This window comes from Panthera leo, chromosome C2 (assembly GCF_018350215.1).
Source record: "Panthera leo isolate Ple1 chromosome C2, P.leo_Ple1_pat1.1, whole genome shotgun sequence".
In the NCBI taxonomy this organism is placed as follows: domain Eukaryota; kingdom Metazoa; phylum Chordata; class Mammalia; order Carnivora; family Felidae; genus Panthera; species Panthera leo.
In genome coordinates, this window is record NC_056687.1 from 121,638,883 (window position 1) to 121,666,799 (window position 27,917).

Below are 27,917 nucleotides of genomic sequence, written 5' to 3' on the forward strand. Positions count from 1 at the left end.
AATTTAAGATTTTCTTCTGGCACCAAAAAAAGCAATTCTGTAAAACTCCAAGACATATACCTAATTTCTAGCTTTTCGATGTCCTCCTCTTCTACCTGGAATTGGGACTTTCTGATATAACTACTGGATCTTGTTACCTGCAAACAAAATATTTTAGTTGATAAAAAAGTTTGAAAATTTTTTTCCTACATGAACTTCAAAAACTATCATCCCTAAAATGTTCAATTTTATTTATTATAAACAGACGAAAATGCGTAGGTAATAGTTTACCCAAAAGCTAAAGACAAAACCAGCTATGAAAGTAGCAGGGAAGTGAGAATGAGGCAGTATAAAAATATCAAAAGCAATCTTTCCTCCAAGCCCCCCCTTATCCACTCAATATACAGCAACATTAGGTTCTCTGGCTCACATGCAATCTGTTGGTGACTCAAAGAGCAAAACTGTTCTATTTTGGTGAAGCTGCGCATACCAAGAGCTGTTTGAAGACTGTCCCACATTTCTCAAGATACCAACTCTATCCTTACGCTTCCATCTCACATTTTTACTGAAAATATCAAGGCCACTGGCAGGCACTTCTTCAGCTACTGTCCACCTGAACAGGTCTGTTCTCATGTAGGTCTTTCTACTTGATTAAGTTTTTTCATTGCTTCTGAACAACAGATGAGATGAGCCTCCTCTTTTCTATGACTACTCCACCCACACATGATATACAGTAAGCATTCGATCTATTTTAATTACAGCTTTCTTCGCCAGCTTATTCACCTCACTTAAGTCTAAGAAAAATTCTCCACTTAAATTACGGTCTTCCTATCTCCTTCCTTTCACAGACCAGTATCTCAAAACTGCAATCCACCCTTACAGAGCTGCCACTTCCTCACACCCACTCACTACAGTAACTCCTTATAATCTGGCTTCCTCACAGCTCACCCTCCCTAAACCCCTCTTTTGATCACCAAGTCTGATGGTGAATTCGTAGCTCTCATCTTACTTGACCCCTCTACCTGAACACCTGAGTACAACTGTGCGTCCTTTTCCAGAAACACTCTTTTCTTTGAGTTTACCCAGGCACTCCCCTGGCACCTCCTGATCTCTTTGCTTCTTCCTCTGGGACATCTTCTTCCTCAGAACCTATAAATATGGGTTTTCTCCAAGGTTTTATCTTTTATTTTGCTCTAAGAGCTGCAAAGTGTTATACAGTCTACAAGGCGCTTTCACATCCATTATCTTCTTTGTTCATCAAAATGTCCTGCTCTGAAGCAGGATTTATCTGAAGCTAGATTTATTATCCTCATCTTGAAAATGAGGAAGCTAAAGGGACCAATTAAGAGATGTGCTCAAGGCTGAATACCTAGTAAGTGGCAGAAATGAGCCTCCTTGCTCTTCTCCTATATTGTATATCTCTATTCTTTTGGTTTCCTTGACTCCCTGCAAGCAAATCTTGAGTCTTTATCTACAGTCATCACCCATCTTAAATTTCAGTCATGAACTGCCTACTGGAGGGTTTTCATGTCGGACCTCAAGTTCGTTATGTCTCAAACCAAACCACTTATGCTTTCCTTAACTTTTTTTCCTCTTATTTCAGATTTGAAACCATTAGGACATCTGACTGCTCCCTTTGTTTTTTCTTCTATAACCCATTTGTTATCTTGCCCTTTGCAGTTTCTTTCTCATCTGTCCCTTCCTTTGTTTCTTTGTTTTTCCTTATTACTCTCTTGGATCGGACTCCCATTGTCCCTTTTTTTTTTTTAATTGTTTTTTATTTAACAACTTAATTATAACAATCTCTTGATCTCTGTTCTCAGACATATGACCCACAGATCATGGTTAATTCTTCCCAAAACACTGCATTACTCCTATCATTTCCAGGCTCAAAACATTTTCAATGGCTACTATGTAAGCACCTCCGTCAGGTACTCAAGGCCTTTCACAGTTGGTCCTACTCTAGCTTTTAAATTTTGTTCCAATTATTCTCTTTCAGAACGCTCCAGTTAAATCACTACTTGCTATTCTGTGGACTAACTTTCTGCTTTTCTCTATGTCTCTGCTCAAAATGTTCTTTCTAATACTCCTCTGTTCTGACTTAACTGGAGCAGAACTTACCTGACCTCTTCAATATCTACTGCATTTTACTGCTCTGTGTAGGCATGCATGTGTGTGCTTTGTGTCTCTTACTTTAGCTCGAGGACAGAGATTGAATCTTTATGATCAGCTCAACAACGGGGCCTTTTGAATGAATGTTCTAGGCCTCACAGGTTTGTGTGGATGGAGCAAGGAAGTTAGACCCTGCCTTTCCAAGGGCCATCTGCTTGCTGCAAGCTGCCCCATGTTTTCTGCAGGCTAGCTGTAACAGTCATTGATAAATGTAGAACCACCAAAGTCCTTAGCCAGGAAATGGAAAAGTGTCACACTGGTAGATTTTTTTTTGTTTTTCTTTCTCCCTTCCCTCCAGCCCCACAATTTGTCTTATTTCAATTCTGGTGTTTTCTTTAACCTATGTTTCTTTATTAAAGTACAATCATCAGGAATGGCAACATGTGCCCTCACCCCACGTTGAAATATTAAGAAAACATTAAGAAAACACACATACAAAGAGGAAAAAGCACACAATGTAACTTTTTTTCCAAATCTTCCCTACATGTTAATCTCACTTGCAACATGTTGTATGGTTGGAACATGATCTTTTAGAAATCAGAGGTTGACTTTTTTTTCCCTATAGTTTTCAAATGATATGAAAAATGATTTAACAAATGCTCCACAGTAAAGAACTCCAAAGCACTGTATTTTGGGGCAACTTCAAGGCAGCTGAAGATCTCTATGAAAATAAGCATGTGTCCATAGAGGGAACTAGCTAAAAAGAACTTAATAATAAGGACTTAATCATATAGCACTTTATGGTCTCAAAGCATTCTCACATGTAGGCCTCCTAAAAATTCTATCAGGTAGGGTGGCTGGTGTTTTCTCTCACAAAATTATCCTTTCACAAGATAAATGTGAATTTCAGATTTAGTGATTTATTCCAAGTCAACTGTGACTAGAACTCCGACCAAGTGATATCATACTTACTTTACTACTGATTTTCATACAGTACTGTGCACAAGAGTCTGGTGCCCACTGTGTGTCAGGTGGGGGCTGGATAAGGTAGGGAGGGTGTTTGGAGGAGGGTGTAATATTGAGGATGACTAGGGAGTAGGTGTGGCCCTAGTCCTCCTGTCCCCAGATCAGTCACAGATCTACCTTTATTTGTTTTATATATTGGGCCTCCATCATATTACATCATGATTCTACTGCTTTCAGAATAGAAAGGCTTTGTTGTATTAGTTGATTAAATGATTACTATGGCTATAGTTTAAAAAAAAGAAGCCAGCATTCAATATTAAATATTCAATGTTAACATTTATATAAAACAAAAAGTTACCTCAAAATAAAAGATTTCATTAAACTGCGGATTGCTTGTTTTCTTCTTTACTTTTGTCTTCTTTTGGTCATTCCTGTTCCAATGTGGTAGAGTTTTACCTTGTAGAACTTAATAGTACACAATTATAAAACATGCTATTTCCAACCAGGGAGCCTGACCTCCATTTAGCTGTTAAGATGACTCAGGGAAAACTATACTTTTAAATATTACTTGGAGAAAAATTTTGAGGTATCTTTAAAGACTCAAAGAATATACAAGTTTGTATATCCAGATATGACAAGATTGTATTATTCTTTCTATGGCTATACTACACTGACTGACAAGCTTACTTTATAGAAGAAACTTAGAATGGTAGAAGGAAGACAATGAGATTCAGACTACCTGTATGCTGAAAAATACTCAAGAAACACAAAAAGCATACTAAACTCAGTTTACTTCTTGGGGCTCAGCTACAAAGTGGCTTTTTAGAAAATCTTTTATTTGAAAAAATTAGAGAAGGTTGAAAAGAAATGTACAGAGAAGTCCTATGCAGTCTTTCCCTAGCCTCTCCCAATGTTAACATCTTATACAACAATAGTACAATATCAATACCAATAATTACTTTTAAAACCAAATTCATATGCCAGTTTCCATTTGTATGTTGCTAAATGATTATACTAAACAATGTGTCTTCAGCTACAGATTATGAGCAAAAACAAAAAACAGCTCTACTAGGTTAAACATTTTTAGCATACACACACAAAATTCAGTCCCTCTGATAGCATGCATGTTAAAGGATTGAGTATCTGCTTTCAAATTTAAAACCATCTATAGCAATAATAGCACACTGTTGTTTAAGCACCCAGTAAGTACTAGGCAAGGTGCTAGGTACTTTATAGACATATATATATATATATATATATAAATACATTTCTTAAAGTGACTTAACGGGTGACTTCCTAAAAAATAAAAATATGTATTTGTACATCTGAAACTAATATAACATTGTATGTTAACTACACTGGAATTAAGAAAAAAATAAAAATAAATAAATAAAAAGAATACCTAGAGAGCCTGAAGGTGGGGGGAAGGGGTATGTGTCTGTGTATGTATGTATATGTTTGGTGTGGAGGGAATATTTTGCTGTTTCCTGATTAAACCTTCAAGTTGTAGGCAAATTTCAGTCTAGTCAGGCTCTGAAAGAAATCATAATGAAGTTATAAAATATAAAATATACAAAGTGCTATAGGTTTTTCCATAAATTATCGTAAATAATTTAAATCAATGATATGGTGCACTTTACCATGTTCTGGTACTTCAGCAGTCTGTCTACAGCTTGGAATTCTTTCTGTAGAGCACAGATGCCATGAGTAGAAAAGGCATTTTTAGTTCTGAACCACTTTCCAGACAGAAATATGGAAACTGTCTTGCTATTCTGGGCTAGCATTTCTTGAAACAGAATTTTACCTGCATAAAATCTAAGATATTTGAAGGTAGGAAGGCCAATGATGAATGAAGAAGGCCACGTTTATGTTTTAAAGTATATTTTAACTACTATAAAACTCATGTTGTTCCCCACAGTCTAAGAGTCTAGCAGATCCGAAATGGCAACCATCTTCTTTCTATAAAAACAGGACTTGGTTGTTGCAAGTGTATAACAGAACTCACTAAAGAGCTTTCTTTCAAAGCATTCATTACTTTGTGTCATAAATATCTATTTAGGATTTATTCTTAGAACCTTAATTTTGTAATTCTTAAGTCAACTTTTAAAACTTAAAAATCTAATAATAATTCACTCTCCTATTCTGAATTCTGAACTCCAGGTTACGAACAGAAGCCAACCACTGATCATTTCAGTGTAATGAAGCACCTACTGTCAAAGAAGGAGATCATTTGTTAAGTCCATATACATACTGAATCTTCAGATTCAGAGATGTTTACATTTCTGGATAAAAATCAGTGTACTTATGGAAAATAAAGGCATGTTTGAAAACTGTTTAGAGGTAAAAAAATAAAATCTAATAATAATTCAATAAGCATTACCTACCAATGATGTGAATGTAGCTACAAAGTATTATGCTAAGTGAAATAAGTCAGTGAGAGAAAGACAAATACCATAATGATTTCACTCACATGTGGAATTTAAGAAACAAAACAAAAGGGCAAAGGGGAAAAAAAGAGACAGAGGCAAACCAAGAAACAGATTTGTTAACTATAGAGAACATACTGATGGTTACCAGAGGGGAGGTAGGGGGGCAGCTGGGGATTAAGGAGTGCACTTATGATGAGCATATACAAATATGTTGTATGGAAGTGTCGAATCACTATACTGTACACCTGAAACTAGTAACACACTGTATGTTAACTAATTGGAACTTAAATAAAAGCTGGGGGAAAAAAAAACACATTACCTAGAAGGGCCCACTAGAGAAACTGTTGCGTAAGGGTCACAGCTTTGTCCATTTATGAGAGGCAACCCGTGACATGACACGATGCTAAGAAAGAATAAAAGAAAATTAATAGTATATTTAAGTTAAACAACATAAAGCATTATCTTTAAATACAAATCAATATATTCAAAGGGTTAAGGCTTTTCCACAGGTCTGCAGATGTATGCCTATATACCACCTACCTCAAATACATCTATTGTGCACTTATTTACTTATGCTACATTTCTCAAATAGGACTTAAAACCAGAATGCCATAAGCAGTACTGAGACTACCAAATAATATTTAGCATAAATCCCCTGGCTAAGTATGCAGCAAGGTACATTTTGTGGTTTGATAATATACTAACACTGCTGTGGCTTCTCAACAGGAAAAGAATGTGTTGTGAACCTTAAAGGAGAAACTACAAACCAAGCTAGATCTATGGCATCACATCCTCTGCTGAAGCATGAATGAGAAACAAGGAAATGACTGTGGTTTCCACTTCAAATCTGATTCATAAATAGAGGGCAAGTCTCCCACAATTCTGTAGTCTTTTATTCTGATTCTCAGTAACAGCTCCTGTATCATTCTGTAGAAAATGTTTTAGACCTTAAAATCCAACATCTTCTAATCCACTCCATGGATAAAGTCACTGGTATTTACAGAGGACATAGAATCTAACCTAATGGTCTGCTCAATTTCCTCACTAAATATTATTGAGTCCACAAATTTAGTTTAATATCTAAGGGTTTGCATTCCTTAATGCCTAAGACAAACTCATGAGAGTTGCTGAAAGCATTCTTTGTAGAAAGATGTGGGCTACTGAGCAACATCCTTATTTCTCTCCACAACCCACAGATCATATATGTGGGTGAAGTGCATATGGTGTGCTGAGTCAAGAAGAAATGATAATGACTCATTCGATTAAATTGGGTATAAAAAAATCAAAATTTAAAAATTCCCCTAACTAACCAAAGAAAGCACAGACCGAGATAATAATTCTGGGTATTAATGTTAGACTTAGGACAGTCAAATTTTCCAACTATGTTCTGTTTGAAACTGACAATCCTCAGGCTAACCGCAGGCTAATCCTCAAAATGATACCTGATTTTTATGTAGCATTTGCACTTTATCCACTATTTTCATAAAATGTATCTAACTCCCACAACTGCCTTTGAGAAAAAACACCTTAAAGAAGAAAGTAAGGCTCAAAAAGATTATGTAAGAAATTAAAAAATACAAAATAAGGCTGAAGAGGTACTACAACTTGTACAAAGTGGGCCAAGACTTAATTTCTACTTTCTTAACTGCTTCCCAAGTCCAGCATCTTTGTATGTTCCCTACTGCACCTTAATATATTGATTGTATTACTCTCTTCGTAATACCACATGTATCTCATGTAAACACTAATTATGAGAAACCTTAATTATAGAAAAGTCACTATAATTTTATGAGGTAGAAAAAAACTGAGAAAAATAGTTCATTATACACAGGCTTCTATAAGAATACTTCACAAAACAAAACAATGATGCCCATTAATCCGGAAGTATGAATTTATAAAAACCATCAGAAGTGGTCTTTTAAATGTAAGACACTTTTAAAATTGTTTTCTGAGGGGCGCCTGGGTGGCTCAGTTGGTTAAGCATGCGACTTCGGCTCAGGTCACGATCTCGCGGTCCGTGAGTTCAAGCCCCGCGTCGGGCTCTGTGCTGACAGCTCAGAGCCTGAAGCCTGTTTCAGATTCTGTGTCTCCCTCTCTCTGACCCTCCCCCGTTCATGCTCTGTCTCTCTCTGTCTCAAAAATAAATAAATGTTAAAAAAAAAAAAGCATTAAAATTGTTTTCTGACAAACAGAAGTAATATTATTAAGTACAAATTATTTTATTTGCTACATATGTTATGAAATATTTTTACAACTATTCTAATCGGTAAATCAAACAGTCTCCTATCATAAACATGAAGGAGTGAAAACAAATGCTGAAAATGAGCTTAGTATACTGAATTATCTTACATTTTGTTACTTTTTTTTTTTAAGTTTATTTTTTTGAGACAGAGAGAGCAAACAAGCAGGGGAGGGGCAGAGAGAAGGGGACAGAGAGAATCCCAAGCAGGCTCCATACAGTGCAGAGCACCGTGCAAGGCTTGAACCCACAAACCATGAGACCATGACCTGAGCCAAAATCAAGAGCCAGACGCTTAACTGACTGAGCCACCCAGGTGCCCCTTACGTTGTTTATATATGACATTTGATATTAATGCATTTTCTAGAAATTGCAAAGGAAAATATATTTAGTCCAAACTTGTTTAAATACAGAATGACCTGAATCTTTTCCTTGAGGCTCTTTTTTTTTTTTTTTTTTAACTAAAAGACAAATGCTAATGTCTACATACAGCCAAGATGGAGGAACAGAGAATGGAATAACTGGGAGAAAAAAAAAAAAAAAAAAAAAGAACAAAATCAGCAGTGCAGGACAGTCATCTCTGAAGGGAAAAGAAATGAAATGAGTCCCCAACTGTTCCTGAGAAGAAGAGGGAGAGTGGTCAGCTGGGGAAGACCAAAGTAACTAGAGTTCCCAGACAGAATACTGGAGGAAAGAAAGCTACAACGAAACAAAGAAACTTCCAGAGAGCTGTATGAATCCCCCTGGAGTGTTCAGATGAGTGCTGATAAGCCTGTGAGGAAACTACCTGAAGATGGGGAAAGAATCATTTGATTAAATTCGAGGGAATAATTCCTGAAGCCCACAAGTGGCTAGCATGAGGCCCCACCAGCCATAGTATGAAACTTGGTAATTCACAGATGCTGTATCATTACTGAGAAAATATAATTCCTAGACTAAAGGTTGTATTTATTCCATCTAACAAGGTTTAAAAGCAAACCTCAAAGGAATCATATTGTTTCCAAGTAACTTGACTAGGTCTTCAAGCACACTGATAGAAATAATATCCAGAAACTTCAAAATGTCTACAATCCAACACAAAATAACTAGGAACACAAAGAATCAAGAAAACATGCGCCATCAGAGGAGAAGTAAATGAAATAGAGACTTAAAAAACAATAGGCCACATCAATGAAACCAGGAGATAGTTCTTCAAAAAGATCAATAAAATTGATAAACCTTTAGCCAGACTCATAAAAAAAAAAAAAAAAAAAAACTCCACAGAAATACAAAGGATTATACAAGAATATTATGAAAAACTATATGTTAACATGCCAACAAACTGTACAACCTAGAAGAAATGGATAAATTCCTAGAAACATATAACATCCCAAAACTGAATCAGGAAGAAATAGAAAATTTGAACAGAATGGTTACCAGCAAGGAAATTGAATCAGGAATAAAAAAAAAAAAAACTCCCCCCAAAACAAAAAAACAGGATCAGAGGGCATCACAAGTGAATTCTACCAAACATTTAAAGAAGAGTTAATAATACCTATTCTTCTCTATTCCAAAAACAACAAATTCATTCTATGAGGCCAGCATTACCCTGATACCAAAACCAGATAAAGACACTAAAAAAAGAGAACTACAGGTCAGTATCTCTGATGAACACATAAAATCTGCAAAAATCTTCGACAAAATATTAGCAAACTGAATCCACCAATACATTAAAAAAATCATTCACCATGATCAAGTGGGATTTATTCCTGGGATGCAAGGGTAGTTCAACATTTGCAAATCAATCAATGTGGTACAACATATCAACAAGAGAAAGAATAAAAACCATTTGGTCAGGGGCGCCTGGGTGGCTTAGTTGGTAAAGTGTCCAACTTCAGTTCAGGTCATGATCTCATGCTTCATGGGTTCAAGTCCTGCCCACATCTGGCTTCGTGTGGAGCCTGCTTGGGATTCTCTCTCTCTGCCCTTCCTCCTCTCATGTGTGCTTTCTCTCAAAAATGAACATTAAAAAAAAAAACAAAAAAAAAAACCAGAGGCTCTGATTAAAAGAATGGGAAAAATATATACTAATACTAATCAAAAGAAAGCTGACTGATTCTCTGGATAATAACAACCCAAAAGTCCATCAGTAGGGGTCTGGCTGAATAACTGAGAGTAAATCTATATGTTAGAATACTATGTAGTTGTCAAAAAGAATAAGATAAATCTCTACTCTCTAATTACTTTGATATGGAGGGTAGGGGGTTGGGAATGAATATGATACTTCTCCAAACACACTTTATAGAAGTTCTGACTTTAGAAACAAAAAATCTTTTACATTTCATAAGTAAAATTAAACTTAAGCAATTCTTAAAAGGAAAAAATTATGAGAAACCACTAAAAAAGAAAGAATTATTTCAATAGACTGGAACATAGTATTTGACTCTGTACCCTTAGAACAAATAGTACAGTAAGATCTCTTAAACTTCATTCAGCAACCTCACTGCCAGCAGTAATATTAGCATTATTATTTTGAATCTATTTTCTTTATTATATAAGATAATGACAGTAATTGTTAGTGTTGTCAGGGATTAAGATTTTCAATATAATAAAGTCAAAGTTAGATTAAAAATCTTATAATATTAAATTTAAATTAGAAACATAAAAGAAGGAAGGAAAGAAAGAAAAGAGAGAGAACAAAGGCAAAAGAAGGAAAGAAAGAAAGAAAGAAAGAAAGAGAGAGAGAGAGAGAGAGAGAAAGAGAGGAAGACTGCCATCCAGAGAGGCTATATTAATATCAGACAAAGCAGATTTCACAACAAAGAATAGTCCCAGGGATAAAGATGGTCATTTTATAATAGCGAGGAATTCAATTTATTAATAGGATATAACAACCCTAAATGTTAAGCTCCTAGCATCAAAGTTGCAAAAGCAGCAAAAACTGACAGAATTACAGGGCGAAACAGACAAATCCACAAACAGTTGGAGATAGCAACATCCCCTCTCAGTAACTGATAACCAACATGACATAATTAACATTTACTAAAAAAAATTCTACCCATGCAAAGCAGAAAACATATCAATTTCAAATGCATATGGAACATATACCAAGATTAAACAATACTTTGTGGACAAAAACAAGTCTTGGAAAATTTGTAAGTATTCAGATCATACAAAATTTGTTGACAACAGCAGAATTAAATTAGAAGTCAACAGCAAAAAGATATCTGAAAAATCCTCAAACACCTGGGAACAAAATAACTCACAAATAATCCGTGGGCTGAAGAATAAGCAAAAGAAAAATTATACAGCATTCTGAACTGCATTAAAATGAAAACTCAGCACATCAAAACTTGAAAGGTGCAGTTAAAACAGTACTCAGAAGAAAATGGATAGCACTAAACACCAACATTAGGAAAGAAGAAAGATTTTCAACCACTATCTTCAGCCTCCATCACAAGAAACTTAGAAAACAAAAACAAATTAAACCTAAAGTAAACAAAAAATACAGTGGGAATCAAAATAGAAAACAAAAAATATACAAAAGTCAATGAACTCAAAAGCCATTTCTTTTCTTTTCTTTTTAAAAAATCTTTTATTTATTTTTGAGAGAGAGAGAGAGAGAGAGAAAGTGTGAGCAGGAGAGGGGCAGAGAGAAAGGGAGACACAGAATCTGAAGCAGACTCTCGGCTGTGAGCTGTCAGCACAGAGCCCGACACAGGGCTCGAACTCACGAACTGTGAGATCATGACCAGAGCCAAAGTCAGATTCTTAACCAACTGTACCACCCAGGCGCCCCCAAAAGCCATTTCTTTCTTTAAAAAAAAACTTTAATGTTTATTTATTTTTGACAGAGAGAGAGAGATACAGAGCATGAGCGGGGGAGGGGCAGAGAGAGAGGGAGACACAGAATCAGAAGCAGGCTCCAGGCTCCGAGGTGTCAGCACAGAGCCCGACACAGGGCTTGAACTCACAGACCGCAAGATCATATCTGAGCTGAAGTCAGACGCTCAACTGACTGAGCCACCCGGGCACCCCCAAAAGCCATTTCTTTAAGAAGGTCATTAAAATTGATAAACTTTAGCTATACTGATTAACAAAAATAGAGTACAGACACAAATTACCAACTTTAGGAATGAGCAACATGACATCACTATTAAGTCTACAGATATTAAAAGAGTAACTTGAATTACTTTATACCAAAGAATTGAACAACTCAGATTAAATGGTCAAATTTCTTGAAAGATACAAATTACCAAAGATCACTTTTAAAAAATCTGAATAGTGGGGCGCCTGGGTAGCTCAGGTGGTTAAATATAGCATCTGACACTTGACTTCTTCGGCTCAGGTCACGATCTCACAGTCCTGAGATCCAGCCTATCTTGGGCTCCATGCTGGGCGTGGAGCCTGTTTAAGATTCTCTCTCTCCCTTTGCCCCTCCCCATCTCATGTTCCCAGTCTCTCAAAAAAAAAAAGGGGGGGGGGGGGCTATGTACCTATTTAAAAAAACTAAATTTCTTGTTAAGAACCTTCCCACCAAAAAATTAAAAAAAAACCAAAACACTTCAGGCCCAGATGGCTTCACTGGTGAATTCTTGTAATATTCACGTAAAAAAGAAATTATATCAATTGTATACAAACCACCAGAAAATTGAAAAAGAGAGATTACTTTCTGATTCATTCAATGAGGCCATTATTCTGATTCCAAAAACCAGACAAAGCCACTACAAGAAAACTATAGAGCAAAGTTCTTCATAAATGTAAATGTAAAAAACCTTAACAAAATTTTAGCACATCAAAGCTAACTATATATAACAATGATAATATTAACATGACCAAGTGGAGGTTGGTTTAACTTCAAAAATCAATCCACAAAATTTACCATATTAACACATGAAATCAGAAAAAGCAGATCATTTGAAACATTCTCAGCAAACTAGGAACAGAGGGGAATTTTCTCAACCTGAGAAATACAGCTAACATCATACTTAACGGTAAAAAAAAAAAAACAAAAACAAAAAACTGAATGCCTTCCCCTTAAGAAATAAGACAAAGATATTTGCTCTCACATCTTCTATTCAACATCCTACTAAAATGATCAGGCAAGAAACAGAAATAAGCAGAACCCAGACTAAAAAGGAAGTAGTAAAACTGTCTATTCATAGATGACACAACTGTCCATGTACAAAATCCTACAGAATCTATAAACAAGCTAGTAGAACAAATCAGTGAATATAACAAGGTTGAAGAATACAAGTGTTTTTTAATTTTTTATTTATTTTTATTTTTTAATTTTTTTTAACGTTTATTTATTTTTGAGACAGAGAGAGACAGAGCATGAACAGGGGAGGAGCAGAGAGAGAGGGAGACACAGAATCCGAAACAGGCTCCAGGCTCTGAGCTGTCAGCACAGAGCCCGACGCGGGGCCCGAACTCACGGACCGTGAGATCATGACCTGAGCCGAAGCCAGATGCTCAACCGACCAAGCCACCCAGGCGCCCCTACAAGTGTTTTTTTTAAATTACTATATACTAGCAACAAACATCCTCCTATTCATCTTGTTTCTTCTTTCTTTTTCTCTTTCTCCTAAAGTTCTTTTTCTCAGCCTGTTTCTATAAAATAAAAATCACTGCCTGGACTTCATGTCACCCAGTACCTAATTTTTCTGTTTGTCTTTCCAAATGTCTTGACTTCTCTTTCACTCCCCACCCTAATGAAATCTAGTTTTTTCTACATTCATCATTCTATGGAAACTCTCCTCATTAAAGTCCCCTGAGTGTTAAGTGCTATCTCTATTTTTCAGCGCTCTTCTTACTGGATTTCTTGGCTGCATGAAACACTTCTGACCACTCCTTCCCTCCTTCAAGACCTCTTCTCTCTTGGTTACCTTTGTCTTCATTCTCCTAATTTTCCTCATATCACCTATCTGTCTCCCTCCTATTTACATAACCTCCCTGTAAGGCTGTTGTTGTTGCTGTTATTGTTAATCACATCCACTCCTATGGTCACAACTACCATCAGCCTTACATTTCTATGAGATCTCACCAGAGAGTTTAAGATTTTTATATTGAAATGCCTGATGGAAATCCCTACCGAGACGTTCAAGAGCAGCTAAAACTCAACTCATTACCATCTCTTATTAAAGAAGTTCCTCCTTCAGAATTTTCTCTTTTGTTGTAAATACCACCACCCACCTAGTAACACCATCTAGAAATCTAGGAGCCACATTTAGATTCTTCTTGTCCTCACTTTCTATATATAATCAGTAAGTTTTGGTGATGCGACTCTTTAAACGTTTCTTCATTTGTCCTCTTTTCTCATTTTTGTAACTACTATTCTGAATCTATAATCTCTTACTTGGATCACCCTAACACCCTTCAAATTCATCTCTCAGTTTCTGTACTTACCACTGTCACAAATCTCATCTTTCTAAAATGCAAATTTGTCCATATTACTCTAAAGTCTTTCAAGAGTTTCGTAAGTTCTTATAAGTTTCAGAAGTTCATATGATATATTAAGAGCCTTCAAGATCTGGTTCCAGCCTACTTCACTGGTATCTGACCAGTCTCTTGAGTCAAGCTTCATATGCTAGCAACATGAAACCGCTTTTAATTATTCTCCCTCCCTCCCTCTTACCATGTTTCTTCCTCCATACTTCTACCTATATTGTTCTTTCCTTCTGGAAAACAAATCTCACTTTTTCTAGGCTAGCTACTTTCTATTCATCCTTTAAGAAGAGGTGAATAAGACAAACAACATTCTTGCTCTCATGGACCTGACAGTCTACTTGAAATAAGAGATAACAAGCAATAAAGCAAAAAACAATAGCAAGTGCTATGAAGGAAAAAGAATAGGGTATCTTATTTTAAAGTGATATTTAAGCTGAAACTTAAAGGATGAGAAAACCAGCGAGAAGCAGGATAGGCATTCCAGGCAAAAAGGAGAGCAGATGCTGATCTCTGAACAGGAAGAATATGTCACATTTGAGGAACTGAGACAAGGCCAGTGAATATATGAACAAGAGGAAGCAAGCCACAAGATGAAATCCAAGAGGCAGGCAGGGTCGGAACATGCTGCACCATGTGGGCCAAGTCAAGGGGCTTGGATCTTATTCTAAATGCAAGGGGAATCACTAAGTGTTTGAGCAGGAGAATGACATGATCTAATTTATGTCCTAAAAGATTACTCTGGGCTGCTACGAAGAGAATGGACTGCAGAGCAGAAGGCCAGCTAAGAAACTACTACAATAGTCAAGGTAATAAAAGGTTGCTGGTTTGAAGTAAGGACATGTCAGCAGATGATAAAAATTAGAAAATTCAAGAAATATTTCATATAATCAATAAGAAGTGGATCCAATGTGTGGAGGGAGAGAGGAGAAAAGACTTTAAATGATTCCCAGGTGTCTGGCTAGGGTAAAAGGTGGATGGTGGTTCCAACTGCTAAGGCTATGGGAAGGAGCTATACAGATATGATAGTCAATGCTTCAGTTTTCAGGTGATAAATCTGCAATGTTGTGAGATATCAAAGTGGAGTTGCCAAAAAGGCAGGTGAACATCTGAGAGTGGAGCTCAGAAAAAAGACATGAATTAAATGTATAAGGTATAGACAATTTTTTTAACTTACTTTGAAATGATTTCTGACTTTCAAAAAATTGCAAAATAATATATACAGTTTCTGTATACCCATCACCCTGTATTAACATTTTGTGTAACCAGAGTAAAACTACAGAAAGAGAAAAATAACACGGAAACAATGTTAGTTAATAATTATATTAACTAATCTTACAGACTTTACTCAAATTTTGTCAATGTCCTTTTTCTGGTCCAGGATGCAATACAGAATCTCACATTGCATTTAGCTGTCCTGTCTTCTTAGTCTCTTCCATCCTAAAACAGCTCCTTAGTTTTAATTCTTTGCCCCTTGATTCTGTCAGTACTAGCCAGTTCTTTTGTACAATATTCCTTAATTTGAATTTGATGTTTCCCTGCGATTAGATTGAGGTTATCTATCTTGGTGTCCTTCTCAATGTAGCATACCAGGTAGCCAGATGTTTATTACCAGTGACACTAACTTCGGTCACACAGTTAAACTGGTATCTATCAGACATCTTATGGTGGAGATTCTTTGAGACTATACAAGTATGCTGTTTGTCATCATGTTTACGCCCACTTATTTAGCATCCATACATGATGATTTTCTATTTCCATCATTTGTCCTACATTAATTAATGAGAATTCTATAAGAAAAAGTAGTCCTTTCTCCCCAGTCCTTTCTCCCCAATATAGCAGCACTGGCTCATGGATATTTTATTCTATAGGCTTAAAACATTGTTTTTTAATTTTTAGTATTTATTTTTTGAGAGAGACAGAGTGTGAGCAGAGGCAGGGAAGAAAGAGAGGGAGACACAGAATCCAAAACAGGCCCCAGGCTCTGAGCTGTCAGCACAGAGACTGATGCGGGGCTCGAACCCACAAACCATGAGATTATAACTGGAGCCAAAGTTGGACGCTTAACTGACTGAGCCACTCAGGTGTCCCTAAAAAAGTATTTTTAATGTTATTTGTTTTGAAAAAGAGAGAGACAGAGCACAAGCAGGGCAGGGGCAGAGAGAGAGGGAGGGAGACTCAGAATCCGAAGCAGACTCAAGGCTCTGAGTGTCAGCAGAGAGCCCAACATGGGGTTCGAACCCACGAACTGTAAGATCAAAACTTAAGCTGAAGTCAGACATTCAACTGACTGAGCCACCCAGGCATCCCTATACTATAGGTTTTGATCTGTAATTATTATTATTATTTGATTTGATGCTCAAATTGTCCCAGTTTGGTTACGTGGAGCTCCTTCAAGTTGGCTTCAATGTCCTTTCTACATGCCTTCATTATTTATTTGTAGAACTTTCTTACTTTCTGACTCCACATATGCTCTGAGCTCATCTTGTATTTTCCCTGCTCAAGTCCTGAAATCAGCCAATACTTTAAAAAAAAGAATCAGGTTCTCTTTATTGGAGCAGGTCTGAAATAACAGAAAACACTAATACTAATACTAGAGCCATTAGCCACATGTGGCTATTTAAATTTAAGTTAATTAAAATTGGAAAAAATTAAAAATTCAATTATTGAGCTCCACTAGCCACATTTTAAGTTTTTAATAGCCACATATGACCAGTAGCTACCATACTGGACAGTTAAGTTATAAACCATTTTCATCATCATTAAAAGATCTATTGGACCATACTGATTGGAGAATGATTATTTAGATGCTAAGTATGTTCATTGCTGCTGGGATGACACTGCTTCCAGGTCTTCTGCATGAATAGAGCTAACATACATACACACTCACACAAACAACCCTGTAGCTATAAGACAATTTCACTCTGAGAATTCTGCCTTCAAAGGAGAACAGAGAAATGGGGATGGCAGCTAGGGGAGGAGGGTGGAGATAAGGTCTGGGGAGGCATGCCTTTTTAGGATAGGAGATCCTAGAACACTGTTTTACATTTTGAGGAGAACAATCTAAAAGAGAAGGTAAAGCTGATGAAACAGAAGAAGGAATAGGTGAAGGAGCAAAGTCCTTGAGTAGGGGAAACAGATGGAAATTCAGAGACCAGATAGAAAAATTCACCCCCAACAAGAGAGGGGCACCTCCTCTACTAGAACATAAAGACAAAACGATGGATGCCAATACAGGTTTGCAGATTTAGATTCAGGAAAATGTGACCAATTTACAGATTGTAATGATGGAGAATCTCACAGTTGTTGTTAGAGAAGCAGAGTAAAACTCCAGGGCAGTTACAAATACCCATGCAGGGTTTATGATCATGAATTTAAAGTACAATCAGTCTTTTTTATTTTCTCCAGCAATAATATTCAGGTGCAAACTGAACACAGAGAGACTAAGTTCATTTATACTAGGATTGTTCCAGATAAATAAGAAGGATGAATAAAGAGCAAGGAAGTTATTGGAAAAGTGCAAGAAAAAATGATTACAGTGATAGATCATGGAAAACAACCTAGAAGGAAGTGAAAAAATAAAAATGGGTAAGAACGTGGTAAAGATCAATGGGTAGAAGTCTTACTGAAATTTCAGAAATGTTGCAGTGAGGAGCTTCCAGGTCTTGGAAGATAATAGTAACTGCTAGGATATGAACCTTTCCACACATTACCCCCCACCTGTAAATTCAGCAAGTAGCACAAAGAAAACAACACATAATACTATGCTTTCAGTGGTACTAAAAACCAGAATACCACAAACCTCTAAAAGTTGAGAAATCAACAATAAATTCTGCAAAGTTGCTATTGGAGCTCTGGTGTTGCAGGCCAAGGAGTATGGACTGTGGAGGTTCAAGTGAAAGAGAACAGAAAGAAGAAAAGAATACAGACCATCATGTGCCCATACAAAGACCTACTTGTTAACATTTATAGCAGCTTTCTCTATAATCACCTCAAACTGGAAACAATTCAAATATCTGCCAAGTGATGAACAGAGAAACAAATTCAATACAATGGAATACTACCTGTGAAGTAGCTTTAAAAGCAATTTTTTTTAATCTTTATTTATTTTTGAGAGAGGGACAGAGTGTGAGCAGGGGAGGAGCAGAGAGAGAGACACACACACAATCCGAAGCAGGCTCCAGGCCCCGAGCTGTCAGCACAGAGCCCGACACAGGGCTTGAACCCATGAACCACGAGATCATGACCTGAGCCGAAGTCAGATGCTCAACTGATTGAGCCACCCAGGCGCCCCGTGAAGTAGCTTTAAATGAGAATAAACAACCAGCAGATGACACCACAGAATAACATCGATGTTGGAGTTATCTGACAAAAATGTGAAAGCAGCCATCCTAAAAATGATTCAATGAGCAATTACAAACACATCTGAAATATGAAAAGTTTCAGCAAAAAAAATAGAAAGTCATTAAAGAAAGAAAAGATATAAAGAAGAATCAAAAGAAAATTTTAATACTTAAAACCAAAATAAGAAGCTTGACAGATGGGCTTAACAGTAGAATGGAGGGGACGGAGGAAATAATCAGTGAGCTTAAAGACAGAACAGCAGAAACTACTCAATATGAACAAGGGAGAGAAAATAGACTGGGGGAGGGGAAGTGGGGGTGGGAAAAGCAGAACCTCAGGGACCTGTGGGACTATCATAGAAGATCTAACATTTATGCCATTGAAATCTCAAGAGGAGAGGAGAAAGATAGCAAGGCTGATGGAGTATTACAAGAAATAATGGCCAATAATTTCCCAGTTTGGCAAAGGATGCAAACATACAGATTCAAGAAGCTGACTGAACATACCAAACAGGATAAACTCAGAGAAATCTATGTCAAAATACCTCATAGTGAAACCGAAACACATAGAAAACTAAAGGCAAAGTCTTCAAAGTAACCAGGGAGAAAAAGTGCATTACCTGCACAGGAAATAGAATTACAGTGAATTCAAAAAACCACAGAGGCCAGAAGTAAGTGATATATTTTTCACGTGCTGAAAAAAAAGAGCTATCAACCAAGAATTCTATATCCATTGAAAATATCCTTCAGGAATAAAGAAAAAAATCAAGACATTCTCAGATAAAGGAAAACTAAGACAATGTATCATTTATAGACCTACCCTAAAAGAACAGTAAAAGGAGATTCTCTAAACAAGAAGACAGAGATAAAAGAAGTAATCCTAAAACAACAGGAAAGAAAAAAGAATATGGAAAGAGCAAAAATATGGGCAAATACAACAAACTTAGACTTCCCCTCTCTAATTTTTCTAAATTGTGTTAGATGGCTGAAGCAAAAATTGTAATACTGATGTGGTTCTTAATGTTTTCAGGGGAAACATTAAGATAATTATACTATAGAATGGTGGAGGGTAAAGGGATTTAAAAGAAGGTAAGGTTTCTACACTTTATTCTAACCAGTAAAACAGCAATACCAGTAAACTACAATAAGTTATACATGTATAATGTAATCCTAAAGCAACCACTAAAAAACTACACAAAGAGATAGAAAAACAGTACAGATAAATCAAAATGGAATTCTAAAAAATGTTCAAGGAACTCAAAGGAAAAAGAAAACAGTAAAAGAGAAGAGAAAAACCAAAAAGTGGCAGATTTAAGCTTAACACATCAGTAATTACATTAAAAGTAAATGCTATAAATTCACTAAAGAAAAGACTGGCAGAGTGGGCTTTAAAAAGTGACACCCAACTATATTCTATCTATAAGAAACTACACAAAATTGGATGGATCTGGTTGAAAAAGCCAATCTCAAAAGGTCATATATGATAAGACTCCATTTACATAACATTCTTGAAATGACAAAAATATAGATATGGAGACAGATTAGAGGTTGCCAAAGTTACAAATGTTAGTGGGGGAAGGAATGGGTGTGAGTATAACAGGGTAGCATAAGGAAGATATTTATTGTGACAGAAAGATTATGTATCTTGATTGTGGCAGTTACCACAAATCTACGCATACGATAAAAGATATACAACATACTGTACAGTATACAATGTCAATTTTCCAGTTTTTACATTGTATTATAGTTATATAAGATGTAATTATTGAGAAATACTGAGCGAAGGGTACACAGGACCTCTCCATACTTTGTAATTTCTTATAAATCTATGATTATCTCAAAAGCAAGAAGTTAAAAAAAAAAATCAAACTGCCGCAGTTCAAATCCAGGCTCTACCACTCCCTGTACAAACTTGGGCTCATTTAACCAATCTGTGTATTGTTTTATCACCTGTAAAATAAGGACAAGAGTATCTACCAAGTTATAATAATAAATAAATAATACCTAAAAAAAAGATTGAACTCCTGATATATGCAACAACGTGGATGAATCTCAAAAGCATTATGCTAAATGAAAGAGGCTAGTCACAAAAGCCTACATATTATATGAATCTGTTCATATGACATTTTGGAAAAGGCAAAACTATAGGGACTAAAATCAGATCATGGTTGCCTGGAACTGAGCATAAGGAGAGGGGACTGAACACATCTCTGAGTAATGCGTTTTGTTAAGAGTTTTGACTTTTGAAGTTGTGCTAATATTCTACATATTAAAAAAATAAAAGTAAACAACAAGAATGGGGGCAAAATCCCATTAACCTGAATGCAAACAAACCAAACCAAATGAAACCAAACCAACTATTTCAAATGTTATGACATAACCAAAGTGAGCAGGGGAGGGAGTGGTAGAAAGGGACTACTCCACATACTTGCACTATATGCTTCTCAGTCTAGGGGGAAAAATACTGCAAACAAATCTTGAGCTGTTTTCAGTAAGTAAATCCAAACTGAGGAACATTAAAAAAACAAAAACAAAAGGACTTCAAAAATCTCAATACCATGAAAGATAAAGGAAAGCTAAAAACTATTACTGGTTGAGGAGATTAAAGAGACATGTAAACTAAATGTAATACATGATCTTGGACTGGATCCTTTCTTGGAGAAGAAAAAAATACTTTAAAGGGCGTTATCGGGACAGCTGACAAAAGTAAAATATAATAACTGTAGGTTAAAGTACTGGAATATAAAAAGCATACATTATACTTTAAAAAAATTTTTTTTTAATGTTTTTATTTATTTTTGAGACAGAGAGAGACAGAGCATGAGCAGGGGAGGGGCAGAGAGAAAGGAAGACACAGAATCTGAAGTAGGCTCCAGGCTCCGAGCTGTCAGCACAGAGCCCAAAGTGGGGCTCGAACTCACAGACTGTGAGATCATGACCTTAGCTGAAGTCCAGCACTCAACCAACTGAGCCACCCGGGCGCCCCATACATTATACTTTTATTGTAACAATGTTGAGCTTCCTGAGTTTGATAATTGTATTACGGTTATTTAAGAGAATATACTTACTCTTAGGACCATACACTGATATATTAAGGATCATGATATATGCAACCTTCCTTAAAAGAGTTCTACGGGTACCTGGGTGGTTCAGTCGGTTGAATGTCCAACTCTTGATGGCAGCTCAGGTCATGATCTCACAGTTCGTGGGATCAGGCCCCATGTTGGGCTCCATGCTGATAGTGCACAACCTGTTTGGGATTCTCTCTCTCCCTCTCTCTCTGCCCCTCCCCTGCTTGCACTCTCTCTCTCTCTCTCTCTCAAAATAAACTTAAAAAAAAAAAAGAGTTCTAAAAAAAGTAATATTATATATTTAATAAACATAAATAAATAGAGAGAGGGAGGGGAAAATGCCTCAAAGGGGCTGGGGTGTTCATAATAAGGAGAATAAATTATAGTCTAGAGAGTAACACTCACCCCACTGTAAGGTAAGTGGGTATGGGAGAAAACAGCATCTAATTGAGAAGGCAGTAAAGGAAACAGTAACTCAGGGGATATTCAGATTATTAGTTAATACAAAGAGAAAAAGAAGTCAGGGATATCCAGTAGTTTGTTGATAACACATAGGAAAAGTTTGGGTGGAAGAGAAAAGAGAGAATTAGGCTTGAACAGATTTCCAGAGCAGTTAGAAGATTAGAGTCTGAACCACAGAAAATGACTTGAGGGCAAAACAGTAATTTTTAAGTAGGTGAGAATCAATACATTCTCAAGGTAGCCATTTAGTTTTTTAGTCCCAGGGTTCCTAATGCTCAGCTCTGTGGTATCAGTCTCTTCTCTAAAGGCCCTCTAATAGGAAGCCTTTCCAATTCTCTTCTGCCAGGTAGTTAGACACGTTTATCCATGATCCTGTTAACAGCCCCTTGCCTAACTCTATCATTTAACCCACATTCAATAAATAAGGCTGAATGAATTAATGACTTATCACAACCTGAGTAGACTAGATATAAGAAAACAAACTGGAAATCAACTTAATAAAGGAACAACACAGCAGAGTTTCATTTTTCAAAAAAGTTTCTGAAGTATATAAAATAAGGTGTGGGCTTAAGGTTCAAAGAATACAAAATGGAGAATTATTTCCAGTTGATTTTAGTAAAAGAAATATGCTTACTGTACAACAAGCTGCTGGCACACAGTTCCATTCTCTGTTATCAGTTCATTCAGTTTTAATTCAAGGTGAACTTTACCCTATAATGAGAAAAAAAAAAAATTGGCAAACTGAGTAGTCTATTTTGCTGACAAATTATTAAAGGTATGTACTTTTTCAAATGGTACCTAAAATATTTAGTTATTCACTAAATTTGTGATCCCTAGCACATGGCTTTGCCCATATTAAGTACTTGTTAAATGACTAATAACCAACGATGTAGATCTAGTCAAATGCTTATATCAGACACGGCATTCAAATCTAAGAATGCAATCACAGTTCAAAAAGTATTTATGAATCTCAATTACCATAGATTTTTTAAAAAAGGTAGCATTTATGTTTTAGGAAATTTTGAAATGAAAGCAAATTATAAAATGTAGAATGCTTTTTCCAGAAAATCTAAACCATCAATAAGGATAGAGGCAGTATCATTATACGTCGAGAGAAATCATACAATTCTGAAAAATAAAACTAAGTTAAAGCTAGTAAGACTCAAGTTGTCAACACTTCTCTGAAAATTAAAGACTTATGGAATATCTACTATATTTTAATAGTCACTCACTGTAGGGCTGGGTAGGAATCAATAGATATATAAGACAACAATCACTGCTTATAAGAAGCTCGCAATCTAGTGCGAAGACAATAAACAAAAGATAATATAGGACCAAGAGCCCTAATGAAAAAAATGGGATACCGAAAATAAATGAGTACTTTCTTAATTAGCTGTTAATAAATGGGAGTTGTAAAAATCCAGTACTACATATAAATTTAAAGCAAACTCAACTTCTCATGAAATGAAGGCTTAGGGACAATACAATCTGGAGCTTGATATTTTCATGCTGCCACCAGTGATGAGCAATTCTAAACTGGTTATGAGCAATTCTGAAGTGGTTAAGAATCAGTCTTGGATTACCTCCACCCAGCTGACATGACAAATTCTCACAGTAGAGATTTCAGGGGTGTGATGTCTAGGGGCTGATGACGTAAGTAATTTCATCAGAGGTAGGAAAGTTCATTATCAAGTCACTGTTCCTCTTTGGAATGACCCCTTTCAGACATTCTTTCACAGTAATCTAACCTGAATCGGCCTCACTATCTTATAAGGGTTTGCTCCGTAAGAGTGAATCTGAGGTGCATTAACTACAAAGCTCAGGGTTCGATGGGTAGTGAGGAGCAACAACACTGATTGGCGGATCTCAACACAAAAGTCTGCATGAGAAAGCTAAGTTCTAAAGAAACAAAAGCATCAGCAGTAGTAAAATTGGAAGTTAGGTGGAACTGGAATTAAACTAAGCCAATTTTCCACTAAAAATTCAGGCACAACTATCGATAAATTCACATAAAATTTATAAAATTGGTCATTAATTCTACTTTAATATTCACAACCCCTACTACTAGACAATGACCCAGAAGAGGTTCATGATATTGTAGTCATTTTTTTTTTAATTTTTTTAATGTTTATTTTATTTTTGAGACAGGGAGAGACAGAGCATGAACGGGGGAGGGTCAGAGAGAGAGGGAGACACAGAATCTGAAACAGGCTCCAGGCTCTGAGCTGTCAGCCCAGAGCCCGACGCGGGGCTCGAACTCACAGACCGCGAGATCATGACCTGAGCCGAAGTCGGACGCTTAACCGACTGAGCCACCCAGGCGCCCCTGTAGTCATTTTTAGTATTACTCAACTCGAATTTTGAATCATCTTTGCTGTCAGGCCAGCATACATGTGTCACTTACTAAGTGAGCCTAGCCAACTGCATCAACATTTGCAGCTCAAAGCAATTTTACTATTTTAACATGTATGCATTTAATGGTAGAAACTGTATGCTAACAAGGCACTCCCAACAGTCTCTCAGGAAATATCTAGGATCTACCCTAGTTCTAAAACAACTGAAACTATTAAAATAAGAGTAGGAAAAAAAAGTACAATAGTTTCATTCACAACTAAAAATCATAGCACTGCATCAAGTAAAGCCTAGAAATAAAAAATGTATATATTTAATGGGATTCTACTAGGAATCATTATCATTCAGTCAGAGCCTACCTAATACGTTCATTATTCCTACTGGCTGTTGAAGAGACCATTCCTTTGGTATTAGTCAGCAATAACATAATTGTGTATTTAACCTGGTCAAGAAAAGACTGGGGACAGAATAGGTAACCACAAGACATATACTGTCAGGGTGGAACACTAAAATTAAAAAGCATTATGAATTAGGGGCATCAGGGTGGCTCAGTTGGCTGGACATCTGACTCTTGATTTTGGCTCAGGTCATGATCTTGTGGTTTGGGGTCGAGCTCTGTGCTGATAGCAGGGAGCCTACTTGGGATATTCTCTCTCTCTCTCTCTCTCTCTCTCTCTCTGTCTCTCTGTCTCTCTGTCTCTCTGTCTCAGGGTCAAGCCTTGTGTACGGCTCTGCACAGATAATAGGGAGCCTGCTTGGGATTCTCCCTCTCTTCTTCTCTCTCTCAAAATAAAGAAATAAACTTAAAAAAAAGCATTGTAAGTTAAATCAAGGAAATTATCATTTCTAAACTATGAAACACTACCTCATTGTATACTTTAACATGAAAGTATGTACATGATACTTAGCAAAAGAAACAAGTTAGAAAATAGGTTGTATAATGTTCATTTGGAAAAATGAAACATACTATATATATTACTATATGAATTTACTACAAGTCATCTACTAAAACACTGACAGAAGTTATCTTTGGGTGGTAGGATTTCAGATTTTTTTGCTCATCTAGATTTAAAAAATTTCTACTACCAAAGAGTCCTGTTTTTTAGGAAAAATAAAGTTTTAAAAAATTACTTGAAACTACTTTTCAGTATTAGAAACCCAAATCTATGAACATCTTAGAGAAAATATTTAGTATTCCTTAATACATTCATACAAAAGTTTGGTTTTATTTACATCTGTCATCATTTTATAGATTTGGATTATAGCAAAACAAGTTAGGTATTTTTTGTTTTGTTTTGTTTTGTTTTTGGAGAGGGTAGTTTTGGGTTCAGCAAAACATTTCCTAGTCTCCTCTGAAGCCAGGTGATAGTGGCTAAGGACAGCCATATGATACAATTTTGGCCAATAATATATTAGTAGAAGTTGCTGGTGGGGCATCTGAAGAAGCTTGTTGAATGGGACTCCCTAACTGCAGCAGTGGCTTGAGAGGCTGAAGAACTTAAACAAGGCAGTCTACAGTCTCATGGTGCTGGGCATATAAAAACTGGAGCCCAAGGCCCAACAAGGTAGAGTGCCACTGGCAAATACACAGGCTTTCTGTTGGAACCTCGAAGGACTATGCCTAAAGAGTAAGAGTGAACAACACTGACCAGCCTTTACAAAGACCAAAACTGGGGTGCCTGGGTGGCTCAGTCGGTTACGAGTCTGACTCTTGATTTCGGCTCAGGGCACGATCTCACAGTTAGTGAGATCAAGCCCCATGTCAGATTTTGTGCTAATAGCAAAGAGCCTGCTTAGGATTCTCTCTGCCCCTCCCCAGCTTGTGTATGCATGCACACTCATTCTCTCTTTCCCAAAATATATGAACAAATGTTAAAAACAAAACAAAACAAAACAAAACAAAAACAAAGACCAAAACCTAGCCTAGAATCAGCCAAACCCCTAACCTCTAGATATGCCAAAAGTAAAAAACTAAATCTTCAGGGCGCCTGGGTGGCTTGGTCGGTTAAGCATCCGACTTCGGCTCAGGTCATGATCTCACGGCCCATGAGTTCGAGCCCCGCGTCGAGCTCTGTGTTGACAGCTCAGAGCCTGGAGCCTGTTTCAGATTCTGTGTCTCCCTCTCTCTCTGCCCCTCCCCTGTCCATGCTCTGTCTCTCTTTGTCTCAAAAATAAATAAACGTTAAAAAAAAATAATTAAAAAAAACTTTATAAAAAAAAACTAAATCTTCTCTGAAGGAAAAAAAACATCATCATCCACAGCTTCAAGTTATATATAAACTATTTCATATTTTTCAATGTCCAGCATTCCATCAAAACTTATGAAGCATGCCAGAAGACATACACCAAAAACAAAAATGAAAATAAAAACCAACAAAAAGCAGTCAATTTATAGGAGGTGCAAATGTTGGAGTTAACTGACAGAGGTCAAAAGAACTGCTTAACGGGGCACCTGGGTGGCTCAGTCGGTTGAGCATCCGGCTTCAGCTCAGGTCATGATCTCTCGGTTTGTGAGTTCGTGCCCCGTGTTGGGCTCTGTGCTGACAGCTCAGAGCCTGGAGCCTGCTTCAGATTCTGTGTCTCCCTCTCTCTGCCCCTCCCCTGCAAACGGTCTGTCTTTCTCCATCTCTCAATAATAAATAAATGTTAAAAAAAATTTTTTTTAAATAGCTGCTTAAAATATTTACTAAGGTAGACAACAAAATGAAAAAGCCAACAAAACACTGAAAACTATAAAGTGTATCAAATGAAAAATTTAGAATTAGGCAATAAAATAACCACAATGATGTATTCAACAGCAAATTAACCACAGCTGAAACGAGAACTGGTAAGATGGGAGATAAATTAGTCAATGGAAAATATCCACAGTGAAGCACAGAGAGGGGGAAAACATAAGAGACACAGGAAAACATAGGAAAATGGTCTATTATTCATGTAATTGGAGTCCCAGAAGAGGAGACAGATAAAATAGGGAAGGAGAGAAAAAAAAGATAAAGAAATAATTGCCTGGAATTTTCCAAAACTAAAGAAAGACATCAAGGCAGAGATCTAAGAGCCCCTATGAACACCCATAGGATAAACATAAAACCATATGAAGGCAGAGCATAGTAAAACTGCTAAAAGCAGATCAAAAGAAAATCCTAAAAGCAACTAGAGAAAACAGAGACATTAGCCACAATGAACCAACTACAAGACTCTGATAAGAAACTATTTTTGATGATAAATATGCAATGTGATTTGGTCCATTACTGCTTTCTTATTACCCAATCTCCTAAGGGAGGTTCAATGACATAATAGTATACTTTTCATATATGTCAGAAAATATTGGGAAGATTAGATAACTGGCAAGGTATTTTCTATGTTTTATTTAAAGTAAACCAAATAAGGGGTGCTTAGGTGGCTCAGCCAGTTAAATGTCTGATTTTGGCTAGGTCATGATCTCCCTGTTCGTGAGTTAAAGCCCTGCATCGGGCTTTGCGCTGACAGCTCTGAGCCTGGAGCCTGCTTCAGATTCTCTGTCTCCCTCTCTCTCTGTACC

The 27,917-nt window shown here is 36.6% G+C and overlaps 1 protein-coding gene across 2 annotated transcripts in view; it reads right to left on the bottom strand.

The window, feature by feature from the left end:
* The window catches only part of RASA2 (RAS p21 protein activator 2), a 122,205-nt gene that overhangs the window by 45,907 nt on the left and 48,381 nt on the right, over window positions 1–27,917 (bottom strand). For both annotated transcript variants that reach the window (XM_042955823.1, XM_042955822.1), the window contains exons 5-8: window positions 22,662–22,738; window positions 5,806–5,889; window positions 3,416–3,488; window positions 61–137 (exon numbers count right to left, since the gene is read on the bottom strand). In XM_042955823.1, coding sequence (XP_042811757.1) covers window positions 61–137; window positions 3,416–3,488; window positions 5,806–5,889; window positions 22,662–22,738 — 311 coding nt within the window. The remainder of the gene's footprint in view (window positions 1–60; window positions 138–3,415; window positions 3,489–5,805; window positions 5,890–22,661; window positions 22,739–27,917) is intronic.